This window comes from Strongylocentrotus purpuratus, unplaced genomic scaffold (assembly GCF_000002235.5).
Source record: "Strongylocentrotus purpuratus isolate Spur 01 unplaced genomic scaffold, Spur_5.0 spur5_scaffold_7, whole genome shotgun sequence".
Classification (NCBI taxonomy): domain Eukaryota; kingdom Metazoa; phylum Echinodermata; class Echinoidea; order Camarodonta; family Strongylocentrotidae; genus Strongylocentrotus; species Strongylocentrotus purpuratus.
In genome coordinates this window covers 15,521,116-15,548,774 of record NW_022145613.1, presented here as the reverse complement: position 1 = coordinate 15,548,774, position 27,659 = coordinate 15,521,116, and the positions used below count along the sequence as shown (strand labels likewise).

General features: G+C 36.8%; 1 protein-coding gene across 2 annotated transcripts in view; it reads left to right on the top strand.

The window, feature by feature from the left end:
• The first annotated feature begins 4,541 nt into the window (after nt 1–4,541).
• LOC578975 overlaps nt 4,542–27,659 on the top strand; it is a 69,624-nt gene continuing 46,506 nt past the window's right edge. For both annotated transcript variants that reach the window (XM_030974121.1, XM_030974120.1), the window contains exons 1-19: nt 4,542–4,692; nt 8,831–9,107; nt 10,975–11,116; nt 12,204–12,224; nt 12,477–12,527; nt 13,301–13,413; nt 14,387–14,454; nt 15,856–15,985; nt 19,613–19,730; nt 20,395–20,670; nt 21,084–21,452; nt 21,812–21,919; nt 22,386–22,739; nt 22,925–23,108; nt 23,937–24,235; nt 24,632–24,774; nt 25,061–25,223; nt 26,075–26,452; nt 26,849–27,211. In XM_030974121.1, coding sequence (XP_030829981.1) covers nt 4,646–4,692; nt 8,831–9,107; nt 10,975–11,116; nt 12,204–12,224; nt 12,477–12,527; nt 13,301–13,413; nt 14,387–14,454; nt 15,856–15,985; nt 19,613–19,730; nt 20,395–20,670; nt 21,084–21,452; nt 21,812–21,919; nt 22,386–22,739; nt 22,925–23,108; nt 23,937–24,235; nt 24,632–24,774; nt 25,061–25,223; nt 26,075–26,452; nt 26,849–27,211 — 3,604 coding nt within the window. In that variant the 5' untranslated portion in view covers nt 4,542–4,645. The remainder of the gene's footprint in view (nt 4,693–8,830; nt 9,108–10,974; nt 11,117–12,203; nt 12,225–12,476; nt 12,528–13,300; nt 13,414–14,386; nt 14,455–15,855; nt 15,986–19,612; nt 19,731–20,394; nt 20,671–21,083; nt 21,453–21,811; nt 21,920–22,385; nt 22,740–22,924; nt 23,109–23,936; nt 24,236–24,631; nt 24,775–25,060; nt 25,224–26,074; nt 26,453–26,848; nt 27,212–27,659) is intronic.

The following is a 27,659-nucleotide window of genomic DNA, read 5'->3' as shown; positions in this document are numbered from 1 at the left end:
ATGATCCTCTTTTTCTTATGTTAGTTGAGAGCTGAGTTAATGAGATAGTCACCTGTCAGTGACCTCGCTGTGTGGTCTAATCCCTTCTGGCCTAGTGGTATTGACGGTCTTTAATATAAATAGAGTCACGTATCATATTCAAAATCATGTATAAGTATAACAATTAATAGTGGGCCTATACCAATCAGTTTTATATGAACATGTACTGTATTTGATGATTTAAAGTAAAACAATATAATTTAGGTTGATCAATGCTTAACTTGGAAGGTAGAATTTTAAAAAATAAAATTTTAAACAACTGAAAAGAAAGAAGTGAAAGGAGTGAAAAATAAAACAATATACACAAATTCTAAGTTAACATGTAACAAATGAACAATCCCTTTCTGTTTGGATTGTCCGTCTACTGTCATTTGAGAGGGTAAACAGAGCAACTTTAACTAAGCATAGTAGGTCTTAATTGACAAAAGTACATCAATCGTAGCTATATGTGACAAGACATAGAAGAGAAATAGTCAACAACTATTGTAGTTCTCGACTATTTCAGATCTGAAGGTCGAAGCCTTTTTCGGGGTCCTGGGGCAAATTAAAGGGCCATCCTTATATTTATTCACTCTCGGGACTGAAGATGTTGGTCGGCTGACAAAATAGTTCTCTCTTTGGTATGTATGTGTGTGTTGAGGAGAGGGTTTGCAGTTCCTTCCTTCACGAATAGACCTATAAATTTTACCACACAGTATCATGAACTTGATAATTTGTTCTTCCGAATATCGTAGTGAGTGATGACTTATCAAGAGGTGAAGACTAAGGCAAATACGTGTTTCATTAACTTTTTTTAATTCCTCTCGCCGTCTGCCTCTTCATTATTAAAATGGTATCCGCATTCTATGGACGCTGCCTGTAACCTACCGTATGGTGAGAGAGAGAGAGAGAGAGAGAGAGAGAGAGTGAAAGAGAGGGACAGAGAGAGAGAGAGTAAAAGATAGAGAGAGTAAAAGAGAGAGAAAGAGAGAGAGAGAGAGAGAGATCTAGTCTGGCCTCCATTGCACGCATTGTCTCGCTTGGGTTATGAATATTCGGAAATGAGGTATATTTCGAAAGAAAAAGATAGAATTGTTATACTAGCTCGTCATAACTTAACGGATCTGCTTTACTATTTGCAGGCGATTTTTGATACCGGGATACATTTGGATTAGGTTTATTTTGGTTAGTTTTCATTTTAATTTTCAAAAATCTTTGTTATAAATATGATATTTTAACTTATAAGCTTTCATGAAAACTCGAATGAATTCCATAGAGAAAATACGCTCAACATTTCTATGGCTAACTGCAAAGACATGTGTTGTATAAATGTTTCATGCTTAGGACCCATTTTGTTGTTGTTGTTTTTTTAGCGTAGCTGCTTTATCATAATTGCCTTTCATTTTGACATATAAATGGTTTCATCTTTCTCAAAGCTCTTCTTTTTGTATCAGCCGGTTAATACCACACTATGACTTAAGACCTCGCTTAGTTGTGCGAACAATTCTCCATGTCTCAGTGAGTCAAATCGTTTCGTCACGTCTACACCCGGTTTTTGTTTAGTTTGTATCATGACTTTTTGTTTGTTACAAAGTAGATCATAACAAAAACTGAAGGCTAGGAGTCCGTTCGTCTGATATTTTCGGCGTTTATAGAAACGGATGCATACACAGTTAAAATTTTTGTGAACAAGTTGTTTAAAAGTTTAAACAACTCTTGATTAACGGGTGACCTGATCTAAGAGTTGTTTAAAATGTTAAGCAACTCGAGTTGTTTAAAGTTTAAACACTTAGTTGATCAACATTTTGAACAACTTGTTTAAAATCACAATTCAAACAACCGGTGTTGTTTAAAGACGGTTGTTTAAAACGGAGCTGTGGTTCAGTGGGGGTTGTTTACACCAACTGGGTTGTTTAAAGAAAGTTGTTTAAAAAGGAGCTGTTGTTCAGTGGGGGGTTATTTACACCGACTGGGTTGTTTAAAGAAAGTTGTTTAAAAAGGAGCTGTTGTTCAGTGGGGGTTGTTTACACCAACTGGGTTGTTTAAAGAAAGTTGTTTAAAAAGGAGCTGTTGTTCAGTGGGGGTTGTTTACACCAACTGGGTTGTTTAAAGACAGTTGTTTAAAAAGGAGCTGTTGTTCAGTGGGGGTTGTTTACAACAAAAGGGTTGTATAATGGGGTATAATTTGGGCTTGATACTCTGAATAAGTGCACCACTACTTCTGGGTCTCTATATAGGTATATGAAAACTCACAATATGGTAGGGTAATTCTGCAATTCATGAATTAGCGCCAAAAAAGTGCCCATTTTGCATGAGCGCGCATGCACGCACGTATAAACTGCATATAATATAGGAATACATGCAATCTCTGTGGCAAGGAATTTAGCACACGTTATAACCGAGTGCGCGATCAGTGCCGAACTGCATGACGCGACGATTTTAAGTCTACCTATATTCTGACATTTGCGTACAGATACTGAAAATGTTAACTGTGAACTTACGCTATAAGTTAAAAACTTCAAATTGGTTAATAGAAAAGTGATTTCAATTAAGCCATTGAATCCCCAGTCACTTAGAAGCGCGTCGGTAGCTTGGTCGGCCGTGATGTGTGTTGTGTTGTGGGTTGGAAAGTAATAACTATTAAGCTAAATAAATGTAAGTATAGAGACAAACAAAATGGAGCCTGCAGAAACACGTGTGGTTGCTTTGGTAGTTTAATCCAGACGCAATTTACATGTGCTTTTACATATGTATCAATCTGTGTAGTCAACAGAAGACCCTTGCATCTACACTTGCATTGTGTGTATGCATCTAATATGAATAACAATGAGCTGTGCCTAAACAGCTGCACTGCATTTCTAAGTGGCATGTTAATTTCAATTGCATGTTAGTTTCAAGGAACCTGTTTCTAAACATAACAATGTGAAATAAAGCTTTTAGCCAACGCGCACTTTACTGGCACGAGACACATGACGTCATATGTAAACAACACTGTCTAAAAGCTCTCGTATAGTAAATATAGCAGTCATTAAATTTTAAACAGCAAATGTTTAACAAAATTACTTTCGTTTCGAGCAACATTGTTTACAATTTGTTCAACTGTTGTTTAAGATAGTGTACAACTGTAAGTGAACATCACTTTTTTAAACAGCGTTTTTACTGTGTAGAAGCCCCGTGGCAACCTTTTCATAATCTAAGATTTCACCTGTATCTTCTGTTCTCCTTTCAGAGTACAGTGTTTGCTTACTTTCGAAAAGGCTTCTACCCATGGCCAGGGATGCGTCCCTTGAATGCGTCTATTACTTTCTTCTATTTGTAGAGAGATTATCTGGACAGTGTACGACAAACATTACATGTCATGTGATGTGGTAACAAGATGATTTTTTTTAACGAGAGTAGATTGGGACTATTTGTCATGCAAGGGATGATATTTTCCAGAAGAGAGACAATGTGGTTGTGATATTGGACAAACAGTCTTTCTAAATAGGAGAAAACAAGTTGTGATGACTTTTGTTGCGAAAATGAAAATGGCTCACTGAAATGAGAGGCATCGAGATGTGCTACGGTGTCATGTAACAATTGCTAACTTACCGAGTATAGATGAATTAAAACAGCGCGATTTATTTCAAGACCTAATTATTGGTGATATGAGACCTGAAGGGAAAAAGGGTAGAAGAAAGAAAGAAGTCAGGAAAATGAATAGGGGAAAAGCGAAGGTAAGAAGAAGGGTTCACTGAAAGAAGTTCCGCGATCTTTTCCTACACCCCCAATTGTCGATTTGATTTTTACCCTTCGAGTGAAACCGTACCATAAGCCTCCAGCCCCATCCTGATTCCAGTACCCCGATCAATTTCTAGACTAAGTATAGGGCCCTTCGTGCACATAAAATATACATTTAAACACGATGCAAGCCTCCAATACGCTATCCTGATCGGTTGAAAATCAAGTTACGTTCAATGTTTTGAGTTGCCTTTCAACGCAACTTTATTGTATGAGGAGACGGCCCAGATCTTCAGTCATAATTAAATTTAAATTTGCGTAATTGTTGCTCAAAATATTCTTTATTCCGTATTTGATGAAACATGTCGTTGGATAGTGTAAATCGCAGAGGCATATAATTTACTCTTTATTCTAAATCAAATCAAAGTATATTCAGCCCTATCACTTCCCGTCAGACGATCCATTTCTTTGCCACCAAATTTTGACTTCTTCTTTAAATCTCCTTTTTCATAATCTGGACCCCAAGGTCTCTCAGCTTTTCTTGCCCCTTCCTCTTTCGAAATGTGTATGTTTGTCTACCTCTTATTTGCGTTTAAACCACTCAGTCCTCCTGATCGAAGTATCTATCGCTGTAACTGAAAGGGCTTCCAGGGATTCGGTTCAACATGAGGTAACGAATCGTGTTACCCTCCGCGGTCTGTCGGACGAGTCCGGTTCGGGATGAGTGCACAGCGGTCGTCAGTAGCTTAAAGAAATGATGTAACGGCGATTGTGATCTAGTTGATACCATATTCATGGTTGACACGAGATTCCTCGTGAGGGTCTCATTGGAATATTAGCTTCACTTATGGTGGAACACGCAATCTGGATTTTACAGCAGGGTGACGTGCTGTGACGGGATAACACAATGTCACGTCGTGTAGCACCAGAGGATGTTGGTGATTCCTCTCCAAGGTAAGCTGTGATTTATTGTAATTTTCTTTTTTACTAAAGTGATAATTTAATTTCCGGAGGGTCGAGTAGACGGTATTATCCTTTGCACACGAGGTGTCAATTGATGTGATATTTTAACATCTGGGTGACGTGCTGTGATGGAATAACACCATGTCACGAAGTGTATCATGAAGGGATGGTGCAGATTCCTCACCTAGGTATAATTTGGTTTATTGTGATTTGACAAGTGTCATAAAATGCATTCAGGGGGGGGGGGGATTCCACGGTTATTCCAGCTCCACGCGACCGATTGCCTTCTAAGTTCTAACATAATTTTAGAAGGCGCGATGGTTCAGTGTTAACGCATTGGTCTCGTAACCGGCAGGTCCCGGGTTCGAAACCAAGTCCATGCGCTACCAAATCCCGCGGAGAGGACCCAAATCCATCGTTACCCTAGTTGCTTACGTACAAGAATTGACTGTGGCTTAATCGATTAGTAACCATCTGACTGGTGAAGTGTACCCTGCCCGAGGTTATACCAACCCGTATCTTAACATATACACTCATGTTGAATACGATAGGCACAACCTATTGCAAGAATAACTATAACATTCAGTTCTTGTATAGCATTGGATCGTTGGAAATTATTACTCTAGCTTTAGCTTCTGAAGCCGTTATCAGCGCACAGTGCATTTCAAGGAACAATCCTACCGGGTACCCATTTACCTCACCTGGGTCGTGTGTGGCAAATTTAGATTAATGTCTTGCTTATGGACATTGGTGCCGCGGCGGGATTCGAACCACAGACCTCGTGATCCACAGTCCTGGGACATATCCACTCGACCACGACACCTCTACACACTGGCGTACCGGTGGGGGGCGCCAGCCCCCCCCCCCCCCCAAATAAAATTGAACCATGACTTATTTTCAATTCCATATACAAGTGATGTATAAATGTTCTTGATATCACATGATTTTCAACAAAATGCGCTTTTCTCCATTTCTGTTGCAAACTGACACATTCCCAAATGGCCAGGAAGAGCATATGTTTTCTTTATAGTCACTAAGGGGCCGTGGCCACTAACAGTAACACTAGTAAAAAAAAAAAAAAATCCTTTCCAGAAGCAACTGTGACAAGCACTGCCGGACGTTCCATACTCACATAATGTAACACTGCACATGTAATGTTAAGGGGCCCAGTGGGGAAATTGAATTCAGACAAGATTAAGAGAAGTGAACGGTACAACGGATCGTCTTCTTTCTTTAATAATTTAATGAAGTGTCAAAAATTCCGCGCTTCGAGCGGGATGGGCGAATATGAATTCAAACAAGGACTAAAAGTTGGAACCGGTACAATGAATCGTCTTCTTTGTCTAATAATTTAATGAAGTGTCAAAGCTTCCGCGCTTCGCGCGAGAGGGGGAAAACTGAATTCAGACAAGAACAAGATACAACGAATCGTCTTCTTTCTCTAATAATCTAATTAAACGTAAACGCGAAATGAATTCAGATAAGGATTAAGAGTAATGATTTATTGAAACGTCAAAGCTTCCGCGGTTCGCGTGAGATGGGTGAGAATGAATTCAGACAAGGATTAAGAGTAATAATTTATTGAAACGTCAAAACTGCCGCGCTTTGCGCGGGAGAGGGGGGGGGGCGAACTGGATTCAAACAAGAATTAAGAGTCGAGAACGGTACAACAGATTTTCTTCTTTCTCTAATAATTTAATTTCATAGTTACCACGCTTCACGCGGGAGGGGGAGACTAAAAAATAAATTACTTCCTTGCCCGGGTTTATAGGGTTAAATTTGAAGACATTTGGACATTCGCATTAATATATTTGTTGGTAATTGGTTGCTCGTTTTGTCGGTAATCGGTGGCCTCTACACCCTTCCCACTCCCCCACTGACAAAGATCTAGCGACGCCTCTGATAACGACACAGTTTATATACTCGAGAAAGTACTATATACTTTTGTAAGTACTACTGATGAAGTACCGGACCACCGTCTTTGTGCATTGTGCGGCATCAAAGCATATACAACGTCTCAAGACGTGACAGATCACTTTTCCCTATTTTATAACCTCGTTTTTACCTCCAGGAAGTGCCGGTGGACATTGAAGCGCCAAATGTGGTTCTCAAATTGCAAAAGATCCCTACTCTTGGAAGGGGTAGGAGAAAGCAATTTTACGTCATATTACTCCAGGAAGTGCCTGAAAATGCGTCTAATTTGGTTCTAAATTGCAAATGCTTCTTACTCTGGGAGGGGCCAGAACTCCCTCTCAGAGCCACCCCCGCTCGGTCGCTCCGCTCCCTCGCCGCTAAAGCCTCGTTCTGTCGCTTCATCGTTTTACATATATTTAACCCCATGCCATTTTGTGCCCCCCCCCCCCCGGTAAGAAATTCCTGGATCCGCCACTGATGCCCATACCCCTTGAGCTTCGGGGGCTCCGCCCCTTGACCCCCGCCTGGGCTTTGCACCTAGACCCACTTTGCAAAACGTTCAGCGGGGCCTACATGTCAGAGTGGGGTGCTGCGGATTTTTTTTGTCAGCCCCCCCCCCCCTCCCCCAAACAAAAAAAAACAGTTTTTGCTCATTACGCCACTGCCTCTACGTGATGTTACCACAAACTTCGCTCAAATCTATCCTCACCAGGAAACTGTCAAAGCTATACGTTATTGTTTTGAAAACTGTGTACGGTTTATTGGAAATACGTAATTGTAACTATTCATAATTTGCCCCAACCAAAGAATCCATCTGAAGAAAAAACAGGCAGACAAGAAAACATTTTCCAGACAGTCTGTATCAACAACTGAAGATGTGAATAAAACCTTGTTCACGTATATTTCTAGTGCGAGTTGACTACCTCTACTCACCTCTACCCCCTTCCTATCACTTCTCCCTCTCCCTCTCTTCTTTCTTTTTTTTTCTCTCTCTCTCTCTCTTCCCCCTCTTCTCTTCTTCTCTCTTTCTCTCTCTCACTCTCACCTTCTTATGGACAAAAAAGCAACCCTTTCGGGCGGATATTCCAAACATTGCACTTACATACTGACTATTTTAAAAAAATTAAATCGATAATATATTTCACTCACATTTTTTCCATATAATGTATAATCTTGACCAACATTGTATAAAAAAGGGGAAAGACGGCCTGAAAGTACCAACCATGAAATAGAAAACGTCCGTCTAGACGGTTGGACGAACCTTCTTTTTTGTCAAAGTAAAAGCATTGTTTAAAGCCCCACTGTCCTACTTGTAGCTACTTGCTCCATCTATATAGAAAACTTCCTCAATCAGTGCCTGTTGGTCCCCCATGATCCTCTTTTTCTTATGTTAGTTGAGAGCTGAGTTAATGACATGGCCACCTGTCAGTGACCTCGCTGTGTGGTCTAATCCCCTCTGGCCCAGTAGTGTTGGCGTTCTTTAAAGGAAATTAATAAAGGCCTGTTCAAGATCACTCCAGCATGCGGCTTACATTTATATTTTATGACTCATTAAAGAGAAGGTTGAGTTCTGGGAAGAGGTGAACAAATAATTTGTGAGCGTTATCATTGTTATTATGCAAGTGTGAAAAAAAACCATCAGATAACAAATGTTCCCTGAAAAGCATGGCTCTTCAAATGCTAAATATGGCATGTAACAGCATAAAAGTCGGAACAGAATTTTATGCCACATGTTCGTGTAGTCCCATATACACATATTTCTGTGTACAGTGCATGTAAATTTAACAAGACTGGGCCAAATTTCTTATTATTTTGATGACTCCAGAACCTTGAAGTACACACCAATACTTATATGCTAGATGATTAACCTTTGCTGATGGATTCCACACCGTTTTTTTTCACAATGCAATCGCATGCCCAGAACTCAACTTTATCTTTACGTACGCTATTCAATGTGACACGAGGACCCCCCCCCCCCCCTCTCCCCCGTACCTTGTGTATTCCTGTTGTACTTCTTCTTTCCAAACAGTGCTTTAGAAGAAGAAAAAAAATCATTTATTCATTTTTCTATTTATCACTTGTCCGAAGTAAATTTGACAATGCATTTTTATCGCTTATACAACCCATGTACATATTATCTTTTAATGGATCAATAAATTATTTCATGTTATTTGGCGTTGCTTACGTACTTTTCTCGATTTTTTTTTTCTTGCAGGGGAGGAAGTCCTACCTTAATATTGGTTACACCAACTGTGCAGTTCCATGGGGATCCGGTTCCTTCAATAAACCTAAACGATCCAGTCCCAGATAAACCGGTATATAGTTTGGGAAGACTGTCCCCTGTCGAAACCCCAGATGATCGAGTTTTTACCAAGCGGTCACCGCGAGGGCTCTTTTCTGTAGCAGGTGAAACATCTTCTCCACTGCCTGATGTAGAGAGACCGTCTTCATCGGCCGATATATATCCTGTTCCGTCGACCAGTTCCAACCGGGTATCGTAACCGAGACCATTTCTACATCGACCTTCTATTTTAACTTGTAAAATCATCAGATATTAATATTTCTATCTTCTTTGTTGTCCTCTATTACTTTTTTGTATGATGCTTTACTTTACAGAAAATCATTACAGATAAATAAAACAGTGGGGGAGGCCCAAAAAAGGGGGAAAAGGCGGGGGCAATTTCTAGGTCCTCAGAATTTAACTTGGAACGGGAAAACCCAGATTTAGACAACTTCTCCTATGTATTACCCATTTTCTATGAATATGAAAATTATGTAAATGGCTGCATAGGCCAATGATAAATATTATTAAATAATTTGCATCACTTGAATCAGGGCTTTCACTTCCAAAAAACGATATCTCTGAATGCCTTTCTAAGTTGTGAAACGAATAAGGTCTACCTGAATGAACATATCCCTTTATGGCCGCGCACTGTTCTTGTTATTGAAAGTTGTGTATTTGCATACTGCTATATTGACTTTACTTACACAGACAAACAAATTATGCATGTATGGTTTCTACTTCTTGTTTATGATTATTATATTGGCGCATTTATGCAGACCTACTTACCCCCGACACGGCATAATTATCTCGAATCGTTTTTGAATAACTTTGTAATTAACTCTTGTCACGTTAATACACACCTCAAATAAGTTCAGTCATATCAGAGATAATCTTTGATATTAAAAAATATACACATATGGTAATCAAAACTTTGCATAAGTTTCGTCTGGTAACTGTCTCGCACCAATTTTTTTTTTTATCATGGGTCAAAACATTGGAAGAGTTGTTCAACATCTCTTTGAGGTAATTAAAACATACAGCCATGAAGGTTATTACATCCGGGCGGTAACAAGCTATTAATTTACTAATGGCTGCACTAATTTCCATTAGAATGGTACGTAATTACCTTCACTTAGGTTAAACATATTACTTGACCGTATAATGACCGTAATAATGTGGGGAAAAACTAAGACTGGGGTATTTGAAACACCGCCCTGTGGTAAATTTATATACATTTACATACAATGATGAAGACGTCAAGAATAATTTAACCATGATAACTGTCTATCAAAGCAACGGTATACAAGTAATATCCTGCAAAATTGACTCAGATAGCATAATGGAAATTCCTTTTTCCTTTAATGGCCGTATTAATTTGGATGAACTTGCATATACATTAATACGTCGGGAAATCGTCAGATTTATTATCATGACACCTAGTTTCAGTCCATTTTGTGTTACTTTTCCTAGTGTATCTGATAACAACTCTATTTCATTAGTGCAGTATTTAACCATAACTGTTATCATTATCTAAATCATTATCATCACCATTATTATTGCGATCGTTAATACAAGGCCCTATCATTTATATTTGTGATCTATTCGTATTCACATTTTCCTTATACTATACACATTTCTTCTTTTTATTATGTTCTCTAAAGTAAAACATACATGATTATGTAATATAACGCTTAGTGTCTTGTTTTAATTTGTTTCTTTTTTGTTTGTTTGTATTTTTGTCATGGCATTTCTAGAACAAGTCCTCCATCATTTATATTGATTCTTAAATTTTCATATAAGAAGGATTTTTTTCTTTGTAATATAACGCTTAGTGTTTTGTTTTAATTTGTTTCTTTTTGGTTTGTTTGTATTTTGTCATGGTGTTCATAGAACAAGTCCTCCATCATCTATATTGATTCGTACATTTTCATATAAGAAGGATTTTTTCTAAATCATCACGTTAAAGACAACGTCAAGTACAATCCTAACGGATATAGATGTCTCAACTCATCACTGCAAATTACCCATATCTCAGCTGTTTTCACGAGTTTGTATCCCTTTGCTTGTACTTGTAGCGGAATTCTGATGATGCACCAGTCAATGTTCCTGACACAAAAAGTACAGCAAAATGGTCCACGGGAAAGGTTGCTGGGATCGTAATCGGGATTATTTTAGCAGTATTAGCCGTCTGTGGAGTAATAGCCGGTGTATTGGTCGGTAAGAAAGCCCGAGATTGATACTTGGGTATTGTAATATAAGCCCACTCAAACTTTCTGTAAGAAAAATTATAATCAACATCATTGTTGCTCTGTTATCCTCATTATTAAGCATGTTTTGCTTGGGAAAGGAATCACGAAATAAATCAATGTGACTCTCTGTATAACTGAAAGGGGATTATGGGGATAAGCAGGTGGACCCGAACACCAGGGTTTCCTCCTACTCTCAAACAATTAGTAAGAATGAGGAATCTCCAACACAAGGCCTCCATTTAATATCACATCAGAGGAACAGCATATTTTCCACGTAAACCTAACTTATTATTATATGAAGCAAGGAAGGGGCACATTAACGAACAACACAGGCTTCAGTCAATGAACCGCCTGGTTTGGATTCGAACCCACGATCTTTGGTTCGAGTGGCAGGCAATTTACCAACTGGCTAACACGCTTCCTAAGACGGATACAAAACATTATAGATTAAAGATTCTTGATATCAGTAACAAAATCATATAACTAACGTAGACAATTTGAATCCTTAATTCCGTGCTTAGGCCAGTTCGTGTACTTACGCCGGGGCCTCGGTTTAGAACGACTTTCGATAGATCCAGAGTGATCGAGAGTCCTATATTAAAACGATCGCAAACTTTTAAATCTCGTTAGTGTTGAGATCGATTTGAAACAATGATAAATCTTTATAATATCAGGTCCTGAATTCGGCTCTGTACATTAAGCCCCGACTACGTCTTTAGCCATTATTCAATAATTTAAAATAACCCTTTCAGTATATCTGTAAAAGCGCTTATAAACATTTGTATTAAGCGCTTTATAAAAGCGGAATATCATTATTATTATTATTATTTATTTAAATTCAAAGTGCAATGTTGGTTTATGGCTCTTCTGTCCGCTATCATACAGATACATTTAAAGTAATACTAAGTGGTAGATTTTTTAACTTGATGGTATATTGTTTCCTTATGATGAAAACTTTTATCTCATATTTTGATATCAGATGTCAGAACTTACACATTTTAATGCATGTCTTTCTTGATTTTCTTCTGTTTTTCTATTCAATTTTCTTTCTATAGTGCTCAACAGCGGAGAAGAAAGTAAGTGTCAAATGTTATTTCCCTAAGTAATGATAACACTTCAAACAATTTGTCCATGATAATCACTAATAAAAGTAGATAATTGGGTAAAAATCTGTTTGTATGCATCTTATTATGTGCATGGAAATACGTTGTGCAATCAGTTCTTGATACAATTTGTTATATTCAAAACATCTTCCGCATCTTATCGTTACAAAATTGATAGCACCCTATATTTTTTGTTTTAACTTAAATATTTTTTGTTTCTTTCAGCGGCTACTGTCTCACCGACCGATCCGGTTTTTATTGAAGAGGTGGTGGTGTGTAAGTGATTAACATTGATTATTTTTTTGAGGTTCTTCGCATCCAGTTAGTTACCATCTGAAAATGTGAAGAAAAAAAACTGTGTGGGATATTCATTAGAATTCGCATGATCCCTTCATAAAATATTTGTTGATCGAAAAATTATGATACATGTAGGAACAACGCGTGTGATTATATTCTTATACTGGGATACGTTTAGTGGAATGTCGTCGTTTATAATACGCACATCGCTACTTTTGATAAAGGTCTTTAATCACAATAGTCTAACCATCAATCCCCAGTGACATAATCATGGACTAATCACTTCCTACGCAAGACCCTCCTTAGGTTTTTGTTTTGTTGGGGGGCTACCAGAAATATCAAGTCGGATAGACTCGAGCGTTATACAAGATCCCACTATTTTTTTTATTATTATCATTATAATAATAATAACTAATATTATTTCTTTTGTTATTATTACCATCGTTATTACCATTACTACTACTACTATCATCATCGTTATTATTATTGTTTTTGTAATTATTACCACTGGTATTATTATTGTTGTTATTGTTATTATTAGTATCATCATTGTTATTGTCATTATTTGTATTGTTGTTATAATTGTTATAATCATTATTATTATCAATGTTACTATTATTATTATTGTTATCGTTATTATTATTATTATTATCATCATCATCATCATTATTATTATTCATACCTCATTTCGAAACTTTCTAATTAATATAGTAACATCTTTTTTATATTGAAATCAAATCCTTTTATTTTAGCGAGCATCAACGTCTCAGGTTCATTGTCATTTGGTGACAAAGTCTTCACGGAAGCTTTCAACGACTCATCATCAGTGGACTATATCGAACTAGAAACCAATTTTACCTCTACTGTAAGTTGTTAAAGTTCGATTTTTTTAAAATAAAGTTTATATGTTCCACATTTACACGGAAAAAACATAATGTTATGTCGGATACAGACAATATAGAAAAGCACATTGAATCGGTTGTAATGTAAAGTAAATAGTACGTTTGGCATGATACTGATTGAAATTAATAATGAGAATGCTAACTATGATGAACTTAAATGATTGGAATAAAAGGCAGAGATTGTACAATGATTATGATTCAGTAGTCTGGTGGTCAAAAATAGTTGGGTTTGGGTTTTTATAGTTGTTTTTTCCACCTTCCCAAATCAAGATAGTCTCATACTTAAGATTTAACAAGAGAATACATAATAAAACAATGATAGACATGTAACACAGATAAATAATGATGTGAAATAAGGGAACCTATTAAGAAGCAAAACTTGTATAATATAGGTTCTCGAATATAATTCAAAAATATTGTAACTGAGTTTGATAACAATTAGAAAAGACGTCAAAAAAGTTGGAGTCACTGACCCTTTAGCATTATGGATAACAAGTGTAAACGAAGAAGTATTACGTAGATAATACTTGCATGTAACTATGGTCACCCGAGCTAACCAACTGATAAGAGCTGTTATGTAAGTCATTGGCAGTATAGAGTGTCCAAACAAATATATTCTTACAATCACTCAAGATTGAACGATCTATGAAGCCTTTTCAAAAAAATTGTAAAGGAATGTAAATACAATTATTTTTGTGCAAAAATTTCAGCTTTGGATTTTTTTATTTGTAATTTTCATGTCATTTCAACACTAAGAGTGGTGATACGTAACCCAACACTGGGATATAACTTAAGGAACATAACTTTTTCACACAACAAAAATTAATACAATTTTTGGCAAATCAAAGCATGGTATCAAATTGTGCCGTAAATCGTATGTAAAATGTTAGTCACATCATCTTCTTCACCCTCAGTTTAACCCTCATATTTTTACAGATGGATCTAACTTTTATGAGTGGAGAATACTCCGATGTCTACAACGGGACGGTTGTAACTGGTTTTAGGTACGTACAATTTCCACGTGCTATATTGTACTCAGTGGCGTATATACGGGATGGGGGATGGGGTACGTATTCCCATCAATTGACGAAGGGAAGAGAGAGAGAGGGAGAGAGGGAGAAAGGGAAAATGGGAGAGGGGGAAGTGAACGAGAAGAGCCCTCTCACTGCCCAAACAAAGCATGAAATTGTCCAATTTGGTTCAGAATTTCACCTGACTATTTACCTCCTTTGTTGTCCTGTTTTTCTCCCTTTTTTTCATCAAAGTCCTTGGGTGTTATTATTGACGATACTCTCTTGGTCTAATGATATTAGTGTCATCTGCAACAAATTACCTAAAAGTATTGGTGTCATGTTCAGATTGAAATCGCTCTCTAAAAATTTTATCAAAATTATATACTAATACTATGCAATTGTGTACCCTTACTTACATATGCCATTATTGTCTGGGGCAATTCTGCTTTAATTTATCAAGATAGATTGTTTAAATTACAAAAACGTGCAATAAGAATTATTAATCATTATTCTTTTCTTGCCCATACCAATCCAATATTTTACTTATTAAACATATTGCAATACAGATAAGGGTGTATATGTATTACAAGTAGGTGTTCTTATGTGTGTATGTCATCACAATCTTATTCCTGATTCCATTTCCACATTGCTTATATCAAACTGTAATATTCGTAGTTATAATACTAGAAATGCTATTTAAAAAAATTGCCATTGACTCGTACAGTACTAAACCAAAATATTATTATTTTCCAAGGACCGTTACTATGGGACACTCTATCACATTATATTCATAATTCTCCTAGCGTAAATGTATTTAAACATAGGTATAACAAATTTCTTTTGGATAAATTGCAATAATCATTCGAATTCAAGACATGTTTTATATGTTTGTTTGTTTGTATGTATGTTTGCTGTCTTGGTTTGTGTATTGTATACTGTTTAGTAACGAATATATTTCATTTTGTTTTATTAAAAAAAGGTCAACCTTTAAGTGAGGATTATGTTTCATTTCAGGATGCAACCTATTCAGTTCGTTTTATGTCCTTGTCTCATATGTTCTTAATGTGTATTTTATGTTATATATCTAATTGTTATATAAAATGTTGTCTTTTTAACTGAATGAAATAGAATTGAATTAAATTGAATGATTGAATTGAATACATCTCTGTTATGGTCACCACGTCTGTTTATACCCCTAATTTGATAAAATTCCTTTAGAGAACTACTGAGGTCTGTACAAAGAGTTTAACCCTTTCAAAGAAGTCTTTGAATGTTTATTTTTGTTTAAATAATATTCAGCTAATATGGTACGTTCTACATTTGTTTCCGTTTCTTTTACAGCGGTACTTTCGCCTATAATGATTATGATTTATTTTCGTTTATACCTCTCAGTGCGGGCAGTATTATCGTCAACTTCTACGTGATACTCCTAGATATCTCAGACTATATAGTTGAAGACACTCAAACGAGCTCGGGCAGCGCTGTCGAGGAAACAGATTCTTATATTGCCTTCATAGCACAGGTATCGTTATCAATCTATTCTACAGAATTCATGCATTACTTATATATTTATTCATTACTTACTTGCTTATTTATTCAGTCATTCATTTGATTGACATAGACTGTTGCCCCTAAAGCTGGAATAACAGTTTCTTACCTCTTTTTAAGAATTTATTGTATGAATATATTTCAGTCCTGATAGATCTAGTTTATCTCTTAAGAACATTATTCATCAATCTAAAGAGTCATCGATGTTGATCAATAAAGTTCTGAGAAGATGTATACTTTTTTTTAAACCATATAGTCACATTCATTTCCTGAAAAGAGGTAAGAAAACAATATTCCATCTTTATGGGCAACAATGTAGTATTAAGATGAGAATAATGAATCATTTGCAAAATTGATAACATAATAAGCTGCATTAAAGTACATGTTTCTTTTATAAACAAGACATTTTTATCGACCTCCATTGTTTCTGTCCTTACATTTGTGAAAAGGGTATCTGGTAATTATAACATTTACATAATAAAGAAATAAATTTCGAAATGGCCGCCAGGCCGGCAATGCTCTCAAGAGGGATGAGAATTTGCATTATTTATTTATTATTTATTTATTTGAACATATTTCATCAGGATACCAAAATCAGAGAAGACTGGTATACATCCTGGTCCTGAATATTAAAGCTTACACTAAAACATCAAAATAAATTAATCATACATATATATATAGTCAGAATAAATAAATACTCATGAAGTGTTGATAAAGGTATTTAGCGATCACATTCTTGAAACCAAGTAGAAATTACATGATATATACTTAAATATATAAAATCACAATAATGGAATCCAATAATCAACTAATCTATTTAAAATCTATTTCTGTCACACTACAACATAACATTATATCATGAAGTATCAAACTAAACTTAACGCAGAAAGAGCAGAAACAACGATGATAATATTCATTATTAACAGAATAAGTTTTCTTAGACATGTTTTTTAAACAGTCGATGGATTTGGCATTATGTAGATTAAATGGGGAGTTATTCCATACTTTGCCGCCTGAATAACGTAGACTATTCTTGAAAATATCAATGATAGGCTTTGGAAGGTCTCGTATTCATTGGATGCCAATCAAATACCATGTCAATAGCATTGTACAAACGTGATGGAGCGTAGCCATGGATACAATTATACAACATACAAACAAGAAAACAGTTAAGTCTTTCTTATAAAACATGCCATTTCAATCTTTTGAAAATATCAATACCACTTTCATTAGGATCAAAGGTTCTCTCAACTATTCTTGCTGCTCTTTTTTGTAATCTAAGGAAAATGTTCTTGTTATAAACAGAACAACTCCCCCATATCGAACATGCGTGACCTGATATAGGTTGGATTGTACATGTATACAATTTATTCAACACATTCGTATCAGTGAAATAACTGGCCTTCAAAGAAAATATTTTATCAGCTAACGATTTACTGAGCTTCTTTACATGAATATTCCAGATTTGATAGGTTTTCATAAATTTCAAATCCTAAATACCGAATATTTTGTTCTTGTTTATTTTTATTGCAATCGAAAGAAATGTTTAAATCATGAATAGTTTGTGAGTTGCGTTTCAATAACATATGTATATATTTTAAGTGCAAAATCGGAGTTGAGTCACAGTGATCGGTAAACGAATACACTGTACATAAATTGTAATGCACATTTGAGCCAGGTGTGTGTTTTTTTTCTTCATCAAATTGGTTTCAAAGATATTTCTAAATAGTTTTTTGCGGCCTTGTATTCAATCAAGCATAGGCCTACATAAACGAAACACACTACAGTCAAATCTGACTAAACATAACAAAATCACTGATTTTTTATTTAATTCCCTGGGATACAAATACCACATATATACAACGCAGTCTGAAAAGACCGTTTTTCTTGTCTCACTTGAGCGATTTGTATAATTATAAAGGTTTAGGATACATTCTGAAGAAAACATTGTCCTATATTTATTGCTGAATTGGGCTATTTATAACTCAAAGGAAAAAGTACAACCCCGTACTAGTAAGTTACATGTAGCTAGGTCCATAGATCGAACTAACAGACCTTTCTCAAGTCCGAGATAACATTTCATGCGCGTGACTCGCAAAAGGTTGATTTATATGTCACATAGATGAAAAGACAGTTATATGTGACGTAAACCTACGTTGATTACAGAACAAAGGTAAATGCATTAGTGCAGTTTCAACCTCGATTCTACGGGATTCTACTCGCTCAAATGAAAAGAAAGCGTAACCACGATGTACACTGTTTATGCAAACATCACCCGCTAATATCTTCTGTAAAGTAAAGAAACCTTTTAAGTCAATCGTGTTTAAATCCTCTTTGGTACTATTTCCTGTTGCCAGGGACGCCGGGGAAGGGAGAAAGGGTGCGATCTTTTATGTAGCGGTGAAATCCCTGCGCAGAGTAAATAAGTGCATAGCAACACGACGCTAGTAAGAGAGCTTATTACTAACAAGGTTTCTTCGCGAAGCAGTTCTGGTAGACTGAAGAAGAAAACAAAAACAAGACGAATATAACTGTCGTTGATACTCGAGCTTAAGCCTATAGAGCTATTGATGTGTGTGTCTGATCATGAATTGTTCTCGATCGGTTTCCCTGTTCTAAATCTATTGATTTTATATATGATTTTTCGTTTGATATTAGGCAAGGCTGGGTTTTTAATTTTTCAGAATACGCCTACGAACCTGATCGTTCGAGTCACATGTGTAAATGTTTAAATTTAAGAACAATTTCATAGTTAATCAAAAAATCTTGCTCTTACAATGGTATTAACTGTGAGTGAGGGAGGATGTGTATGTGCGTGTGTGTGTGTGGGGGGGTGTGCGTGTGTATGTGTGCGTTTGGGTACGTACGAATATTGGGGGGGAATAAACGCCATTACTCTTTAAAACTTAAGCCGCAGATTTTAATGTGATCTTATTCAAAGTTATTGTTTTTCAAAGTCTTTTGCATCTAACATTAATGACATAGAACTTGATATTTCGAATTTATTTGTTGTATGATTGACATCAGTTCTACTTGGCCCAAGAAATCAATTGAATCAACTTGTAGTCATATCCTATAAACATAAGAGTCTGCTTGCCTCAACATGTGATTTTGTAATTTTAACAACCTTGATGATTTCCCCTCTTTCCTTAAATCGAATTCCTTTTTAACATTTGGAGAAAGTTTAGAAACCATTCGTTTTGACTAACACCTCCTCTATACTCTCCTTTCCGGATACATCATATTATTAAAAAAAACGTTATGATTAGAATGTTATATATTTTCAGTTGAACATTTGACTGAACTGTGCTTACATTCATCTTATTCAACCAATTATTAAGTGCTTACAATTTATCAAAATTGACTAAAAACTCGTCTAATCGTTTCTTATTACAAACTGTAGTACAAAAATGGTCATACTTGTATACAAATCGAGAGTTTTATCACTTTGCACTGACTCAATAAAAGGTTATTATTGTAGCTTCGAGGTTCTTATATCCCTAGACCTATCTTAATCCCGAGCTGCCTTGTTAAGAGTGAAATGCTAGAATGTGCCTCCTTCATTGGTCTGATTTATTTGTTTGTTTAATTCTATTTGTAGATTGAAACTACAGCTCTTCAAATTGTGACTACGGTATTGGAAGGTGCTACGTCAGATAATTCGACAAGTATCCTGGTAGCGATTGGAGTATCTGAAGGTTCTGCAATTGTTACGGAAGGTATTTGTCGTATGGCACCTGTTCCAGTGACAATTGCTCTAATTATGACTAATTTCAAACATGGACCTAACATCACACCGTATCTTAAACCTAAATGTCACACCCCCCCCCCCCCCCCCCACATTTGAAAACTCTAATGAGTTCAGGAAAGATGCATGGTTTTGTTTTATTTATTTATTTTATTCCGTTTTATTTAAACAGGGTATCCCCGTCAGTAAACACAGTACTGTTTTCCAGGGGGCCCTATAAACAAATGCAACATATATGAAGATACAAACTACTTGAACAATATAAACATCATCGAAAACATCAATACATAGTAACATATAACAGAAAATAAGTAAAGAATAAGAGTGAATAATATACTGTTAGTGATAATGAATATACATTCAATTCAAATAAGCCATTTGGAACATATATGGAATGAGTTTCTGGGTATTTTTAAATATTTCTGTGGTTTTTTTTAGTGAACAGGGTGAAATTGGGAAAGTTTCTTGATAACTTGATTTTGATTTATTTTCTTCTAAATATATGTCATCTGCTCAATATTAAAGCCGTTATACCGTACTAGATATTTCCAGAAATTTGCAAGTTATACCTCATTTACATGCCTTAATTTTCACCTTTGTTTTCAAATATTTATCCGTCTGTTCCTTTCATCCAGTGTCGGTTGATGCTGAAATAGTAACCGTAGCACCACCGGCTAGCACCCCAACTCCTGAACCTACAACAACAACAACCCCTACACCAACTACCACGTTGCCGACCACCGAATTACCAACCTCCACCACACCAACCACCGTACCGACATCAACGGACGCACCGACTACTGAAACTGAGACATCATCCGTTGCATCAACAGATGGCTCGACCCCAGGTGGTCAAACGACCACAGACGCTATGGCAGCAGTCGACGAGAATGAAACTACCACGATATATGGTATGAACCAAACAGTTTTTAGTTTATTTACAACATGTCATTTTGTCCTATTGCCTCATAGAATGGATTCAAAGACATTAATTCCATGGCTATCATAACTATTATTTTGTTGAAAACGTTTGTTTTTTCAAGGTATTGCTGATATTTGTTTAAAGTTATTGGGTTCTACTTATCGTTGGTTATGATAAATTTTACCCCAGCATATATTTGAAGATGCGTATTCCTTCAGTCCAATCTATAGAACTCCTGCGAAACAAATTCCTTTTTGATAGCGCAAGAAACTTTCAGAAACAGAAACAAAATGTAGGTCATTATCATTTGCATTTATTGCTCACCTTCTCTTTCAGAAGAGCTCCATTGTGATGTTTATAATCACACATTGTTATTGTGCCATTTACACATTTTCATTTCAGACGAAGTTCCAACTAACGAAGTTAGTGTGTTCGGGCATGGTGAATCTTTGACCATCGTATCACCAAACTACCCAGACAACTATTCAAACCATGAAAGCGTTCAATGGCTCGTTTCTGGACCAGAAGAATACCAGATTGTGGCCAAGTTCCATACATTCAATCTTGAATCCGGCTATGACTTCTTGACAATCGGTTCGGGTCTGGATGCGTCCGACCGACCATCACAGTTGATGCAACTTACTGGTTCTGCTCTTCCTGATGACGTAGTTTCCATCAATAACGGGATGTGGCTAAACTTTACTTCTGACTATTCTGTCATGGGAGAAGGGTTTTGGATTGAGATCACGGTCTTTGGAGAGAACGACACAGGTAATCACTTTTTTTCAACAAATTATCGATGACCACCATGCTTTTAAGATATATTTGTTCATCTTCTTTCTTCAAATATGGATGGATTTGCTATTTCTTTCCATGTTTAATATCGAATCCCTTCTTATCGAAAGGTTGATATCTATGTTTCTTCTTTTGTTATTGTTGGAGCTTGCCCTTAGTATTCGATTTGGAATATATACAAACAATACATTTTATTTGATATTAGAAATACGATAAAGAAACAGAGAACATTAAATATTCCATAGTTGAAAGAAGAGTAATTTTATATTTTCCATCGACTCTCCAGTGATATTGTCCACTTTCCACTACCAATAACAATCAATCAATTGTTTCAGATACTGGAGCATGTAACTTCACGTGCGGTGATGGAATCTGTCTTGATTCCGATGACGTATGCAATGGAGAGAATGATTGCTCGGACTTCTCTGACGAAGATCTGTGTCGTAAGTGTTTATTTTTAAAAAGATAGAACAGCGGTTAACCAGTTAAAGTTAAACAATTTCAATTGCCTCTCCATTCTCAAACCGTCTAAAGTTTTGAGCTGTTTTTTTTTTCTTTGAATTTGTTTCGCGGCCCCCTGTTCTGTTCTGGGGTCGGGGGGATCGCATTCATGTTCCCAAAATGTCCCGTAAATGGGTACTTATCACGCAACAAAGTCCGGCTCGTAATACACAAAAATCCGACCCGTATCGACTTAACATACCGGACTTAGTGGGGGGGGGGTTCCTAGGGAGGGAACATGCATATGCGTCCCCTAAATAACACTGAGTGTGGGGGGCGGGGTTTGTTTTCGTTGCTTTGTTTTCATTTTTTTATATCAAGACTTTAGTTTGTATAGCCTCTATCAACTGTTTCTTTATATACTATGTTCGAATTCAATGTTTGTTTTTTTGTTGCTACATTTGACAGCCCAATGTACTGATCTCCGTTTTTCAACCTGTGAAGAAGTGCTATCCTACAACCGGACTTACTTCCCGAACCCAACAGCCCAAGACCGCGATAGTGCAATCAGTTTAATAGAAAATACAAGCATTTTGGAAGAATGTCATGAAGACTTTCTGCTTCTCTTCTGCGGTATGCTTTTTGCGGACTGCCCCCACGGAGGTCCGTCTCGACGCCCCTGCAAGGCTCTTTGTGAGGAAGTCACCGATGCCTGTCGAGAATCATACTTAGCATTGGTGGACGCTAAATGGCCAATTGATTGTAGACATCTGAGTAATGAGGGCAATTTGGAGGAATCCTACTGTATTGGAGGAGAGGGCGGTAAGTTGTCAGCCCGTGAAAGTATATTCCTGCCCTCTTTTAAAGTACAAAAAATACTTGTCATTAATGTTCAGCATACATGGATGCTTCTAAAAAATATAACCTCGCTGTCAAGATTAATTTGGCGACAAACTTTTTTATATTAAAATACGCATCATATTATCCTATGTCTTCCATTTCTACAGATCTTACGGGTAACTCCATATGCGGTACTCGCCCAGCTGTCGATGACTACCACTCTAGAATAGTGGGAGGAGTCAATGCTGATCTAGGGGAATTCCCTTGGATCGCTGCTGTTCAGATGGGAGGCTATTTCTGCGGCGGTACTTTGATAAACAACCAATGGGTCCTGACTGCAGCTCACTGCGCGTAAGTATTTCTCTGATTGACGATGACTGTCCATAGGAAAGGACTTTGACATCTAGTAATGGTAATAATAATGGTGTACAGTATGTCCCACGTTTCGGTGCCGTATCAATGGCATTGATAACAATTAAACACAATTCGGATTCCCATTATGTCAGTTTCTCAATCACTTTCAAATTTGCTGGATAACGGTACTTGGAAATCAAAAATTGTAATAAACTTAAAACTCAGAATATAAAGCTAAAAATCGAGTGGAGTGCGGCTATTAAAAGGAAAGTCAAATTTAACGGTTAACAATTCTTTGTTGTGATAATTCGATCAGATGACGATGATATGTGCATGCATGCCAGATGCACAACAATGCACTGTTATCATAAGATGTGTGACATTTGCATATTGCTGTAATATATATTGTGGCTTAGTGAGTTCAGTTTTGCTTTTTTATATACATCTTCTGATATTTTGCTTAAACACAATGCGATACACAGGGACTCTTTGCCTAAAGCGGTAAAGTGAATAGCAAATTGTTAGCAAAATATCGTGCACTTACCGCAAAGCAATACATCAAACCGTGGTTATATTATCATAAAGTCAGTTCTCCCGGAGGTTAGCTACTCTCCTCACAACATCCTTACAATAAATGCAAACGAGAAAAATAATGACCTGTCATTTCTTACAGTTGTTTAATGAACACAGAATTACAGAACGTTGACATTTACACATGTTTTATAAACATATTCATTTACACCTTCACTAACCAACCAGCCGTCTCTACTGATATTCTGAACTTATTTTTTTCTTTTCCAAATCCAAACCGACGTTGACATATAGAGATGGAGGGGAAGGTAGTGGAGATGGAATGGAGCCAAGTGATTTCACCATAACTCTTGGCATTCGTCATCTGCTCGAACATCCTGAGTCTAAAGTGGAGTTGGGGGTTGACCGAGTGATCGTGCATCCAAATTACGGTGAAGCCAATGGCATAGCGAACGATATCGCACTGCTCCGTCTTTCGGAACCAGTCGAATTCAACGATTACGTAAGACCAGCTTGCTTGGCTACTCTACAAAATGAGACTATGGCATACAGCCGATGTTGGATCGCAGGATGGGGATCCTTGTTTTCCGGAGGTATGTTTAAAGTTTAAAGTACATGATTTACAATTTCTCATTATTTTATTTAATGGAATCTTGTATATTCTACTAGAACTGCCACTTCTTGTTATTTTTTTCAAAATGGGACTATGCCATTGCTGGTGCATACGAGAACGCATTCTGATGTACTTTATTTCGCTCAAAAATGGTAGTTTTGGGTGCACTTTAGATTTAAACTTGAGTTTGGAGTAGGTTAAGGGTTAGGTTTTTAGTACATAATTGAATAAAAGAATTCAGCTAGTGTGAGCTTTCGACTGAGAAGCAATCGTCACCGGGGTGTGTTTTTCAAGCACCTTTCTCTGCCCTCACATTCTGTCTCATTCATTTTCGCCACCTTTGATGCTTTCATTTGTTTTGTCTGTGCTTTAACAGGTTATCTATCAAATGATCTTCAGAAGGCATTCGTTCATCTTATCGATCACGACGTATGTGACCAAATGTACACTGACTACAATATCATAGAAGAAGCAGAGATTTGTGCCGGTTATATTCGTGGCGGAGTAGATTCATGTCAGGTAAATTTTTACTTTAAAAAATACAGTTTTCATGAAGGTATAGATGTCGTGACGTATACGATCATGTGCCACCGTGATTCATTGGTTAGCATTTTTTATCATATATTCACAAGTTACTTATCATTTTAACAATGGTAACTCTAGGAATACTCATTACTTAGATATTCCGTAGATTGTTTCTTTTTAATGATATCCTTCGAAAAATCAAGGAATATGATATGGATGATTTGTTTTAATGAACCTATTACCTTTAATACACAAATTTGAAATAACTCTTGCAACTTAGGGTGACAGCGGAGGACCACTAACTTGTGAGGGTGCTGATGGTCGCTGGCATCTTGTAGGATCTACTAGTTGGGGTGTGGGCTGCGCCGAGCCCCGTTACCCAGGCGTTTACGCAAGGATTTCACAATATACTCGCTGGATTGAGGATACCATGGGATATGTTGGTAAACCATACGTGCTTTCATTCACATTGTTTCGAAATACATTGATCGTGTTTCTCACATTAGATAACATTTGATTTGTCTTCCACCTATGTAAGAAGACTGGACCTTCAAAACATTCAAAGATTAATACAAAGAAGTGCTATTCTTGAGTAATTTAAAATTTAAGATTTCGCATGGAACCATTAATTAATAAATAATGATAACATAGCTGGACCTTATTAAAAGAGGTTTTCCACACCAGCATTAAGGCTGCTCTTCTTGGGGCCGGGGCCCTGCAATTATAGTTACACTAGCATTGGTCAGGTAGTTATTTTCACCCGGGTGGAGAGGGGCAAATTCTGATTAGTGTCTTGCCAAATGACGTTAGTGCCTGACTGGGATTCGAGCCCGTAACCCTTAGATTGAGAGTCAAATGTATGAACTACCATACCACGACACTTACTCTTACTTTCAGAAGTACAAGATGCGTTCCCATTCGTTGGACTTCAGTCTAAAATGTAGTCGAAGGGGAATAATGTCATCAATTAACCATACTTTGTAATTTGATATACCAATGTCAGACATGAAAATTCATATTCTCTTTTTTTAAATTCGTTATTTGAGTGAGCAAAATGAACAATGTACGAAAATATACATTCCTATAGTTGCAAACTTACAGTCGCAAAACAGCTCACGCGAAACTTGATTAATTATTTCGAATGGTTGCCATGCAGAGTAATTATACTTTCTTTCTTATTAGGTACTAGTCATGCATGCTTGTAATATAATTCATCTGTGATCTATGTCTATGAAGATTTAATTACTGCATTTGGTTACGTTTTAAGTCCTGTAATCCCTCTGTTTCGTTCCAGATAATGAAGACGACTTTGAAGTTACTAGTAGTGCTTTTGGTGCTGGTGAATCGGTGACGATTGTTTCATCCAATTATCCAGACGACTACATGAATCATGCGAGAATGGAATGGCTGATTTCTGGACCAGAAGATTCGCAGATAGTTGCCATTTTTCATTCATTTGAGCTGGAATCCGGCTATGATTTCTTGACAATTGGCTCTGGTCTGAACTCGAGTGACCATGCATCGCATTTGGTAACGCTTACGGGTTCTGTACTTCCAGAGGACGTTGTTTCCACCAACAATGAAATGTGGCTGAATTACACTTCAGATTACTCGGTGACAAGGAAAGGATTTTGGATAGAGATAATGGTCTTTGAAATGCCTAACACTACAGGTAAAGTATCTATTCCTTTCAGTAAAGTAAAGACTTACTTTATATGTGAACTGTGTATGTATATGTATGGGTGTAATGTAAATGTCTTCAGTCTCTTTTCCTTTTCAATCTCGTTTGGATGAATGACATGCTGGACTTTTTTCTCACGATTAGACTTGCTCTGATAATTTTGTAATTCCTAAAAGGGGCAAAGAATGTAACCAACAAAGCATGTCTATGCCGATATAACAGTTTTCTTTAAAACAAAATATCTCTGAAATCGGTTGCTTTCATTTCACTCTCCATATCTGTAAACGTGTGTAAAAGCGTAAGTGGACTATGTTACTATGTATCTAAACCATTGTGATGTTTATAATCACACATTGTTATTGTGCCATTTACACATTTTCATTTCAGACGAAGTTCCAACTAACGAAGTTAGTGTGTTCGGGCATGGTGAATCTTTGACCGTCGTCTCACCAAACTACCCAGACAATTATCCGAACCATGCCAACGTTCAGTGGCTCGTTTCAGGACCAGAAGACTACCGGGCTGTGGCCAAATTTCACACGTTTGATCTTGAGTCCGGCTATGACTTCCTGCGAATTGGTTCTGGTCTTAACGCGAGTGACCTGACCTCACAGTTGGGGCATTTGTCAGGTTCTTCTCTTCCAGACGAAGTGGTTTCCATCAACAATGAGATGTGGCTGAACTTTTCGTCCGACTCCTCTGTAAACAGGAATGGGTTTTGGATCGAGATCACGGTTTTCGAGCCGGAAGGTGATTTAAACTTCACACATTTCCTGAAACGCTGATAAATGAGATAACCAGTAGCTGCATGGCAGTGCGAAACTTTTTTTCTTCTTAAAGGGATAGTTGAGTTCTGTTGCAGAGGGCGCTACACAAGGTGTTTTTTTTGTGTGTGTATGAGATAATGAAAAACTGATTATCAAATTTTAAAGAAAATGCATTTAATAATACAGCATTTATTATGCGCCATCGCCATTTCAAATGCCAAAATCATCTTTGTTTGATCAAAATCGGTTCAGAGACGGCTGAAATGTCCATAAAAATAATCATTTATAATATTTGTGTACCACCACAAATATTCGAAAATTTGAACCAGCCATTGAAAAAATGAAATAGCGCCTTATACGTTCTATTTCAGCTAGTGCCGATGCTGGCTTGTTGGCTATCATACGCACAACCAGCCGGCCCGTGTATTGTT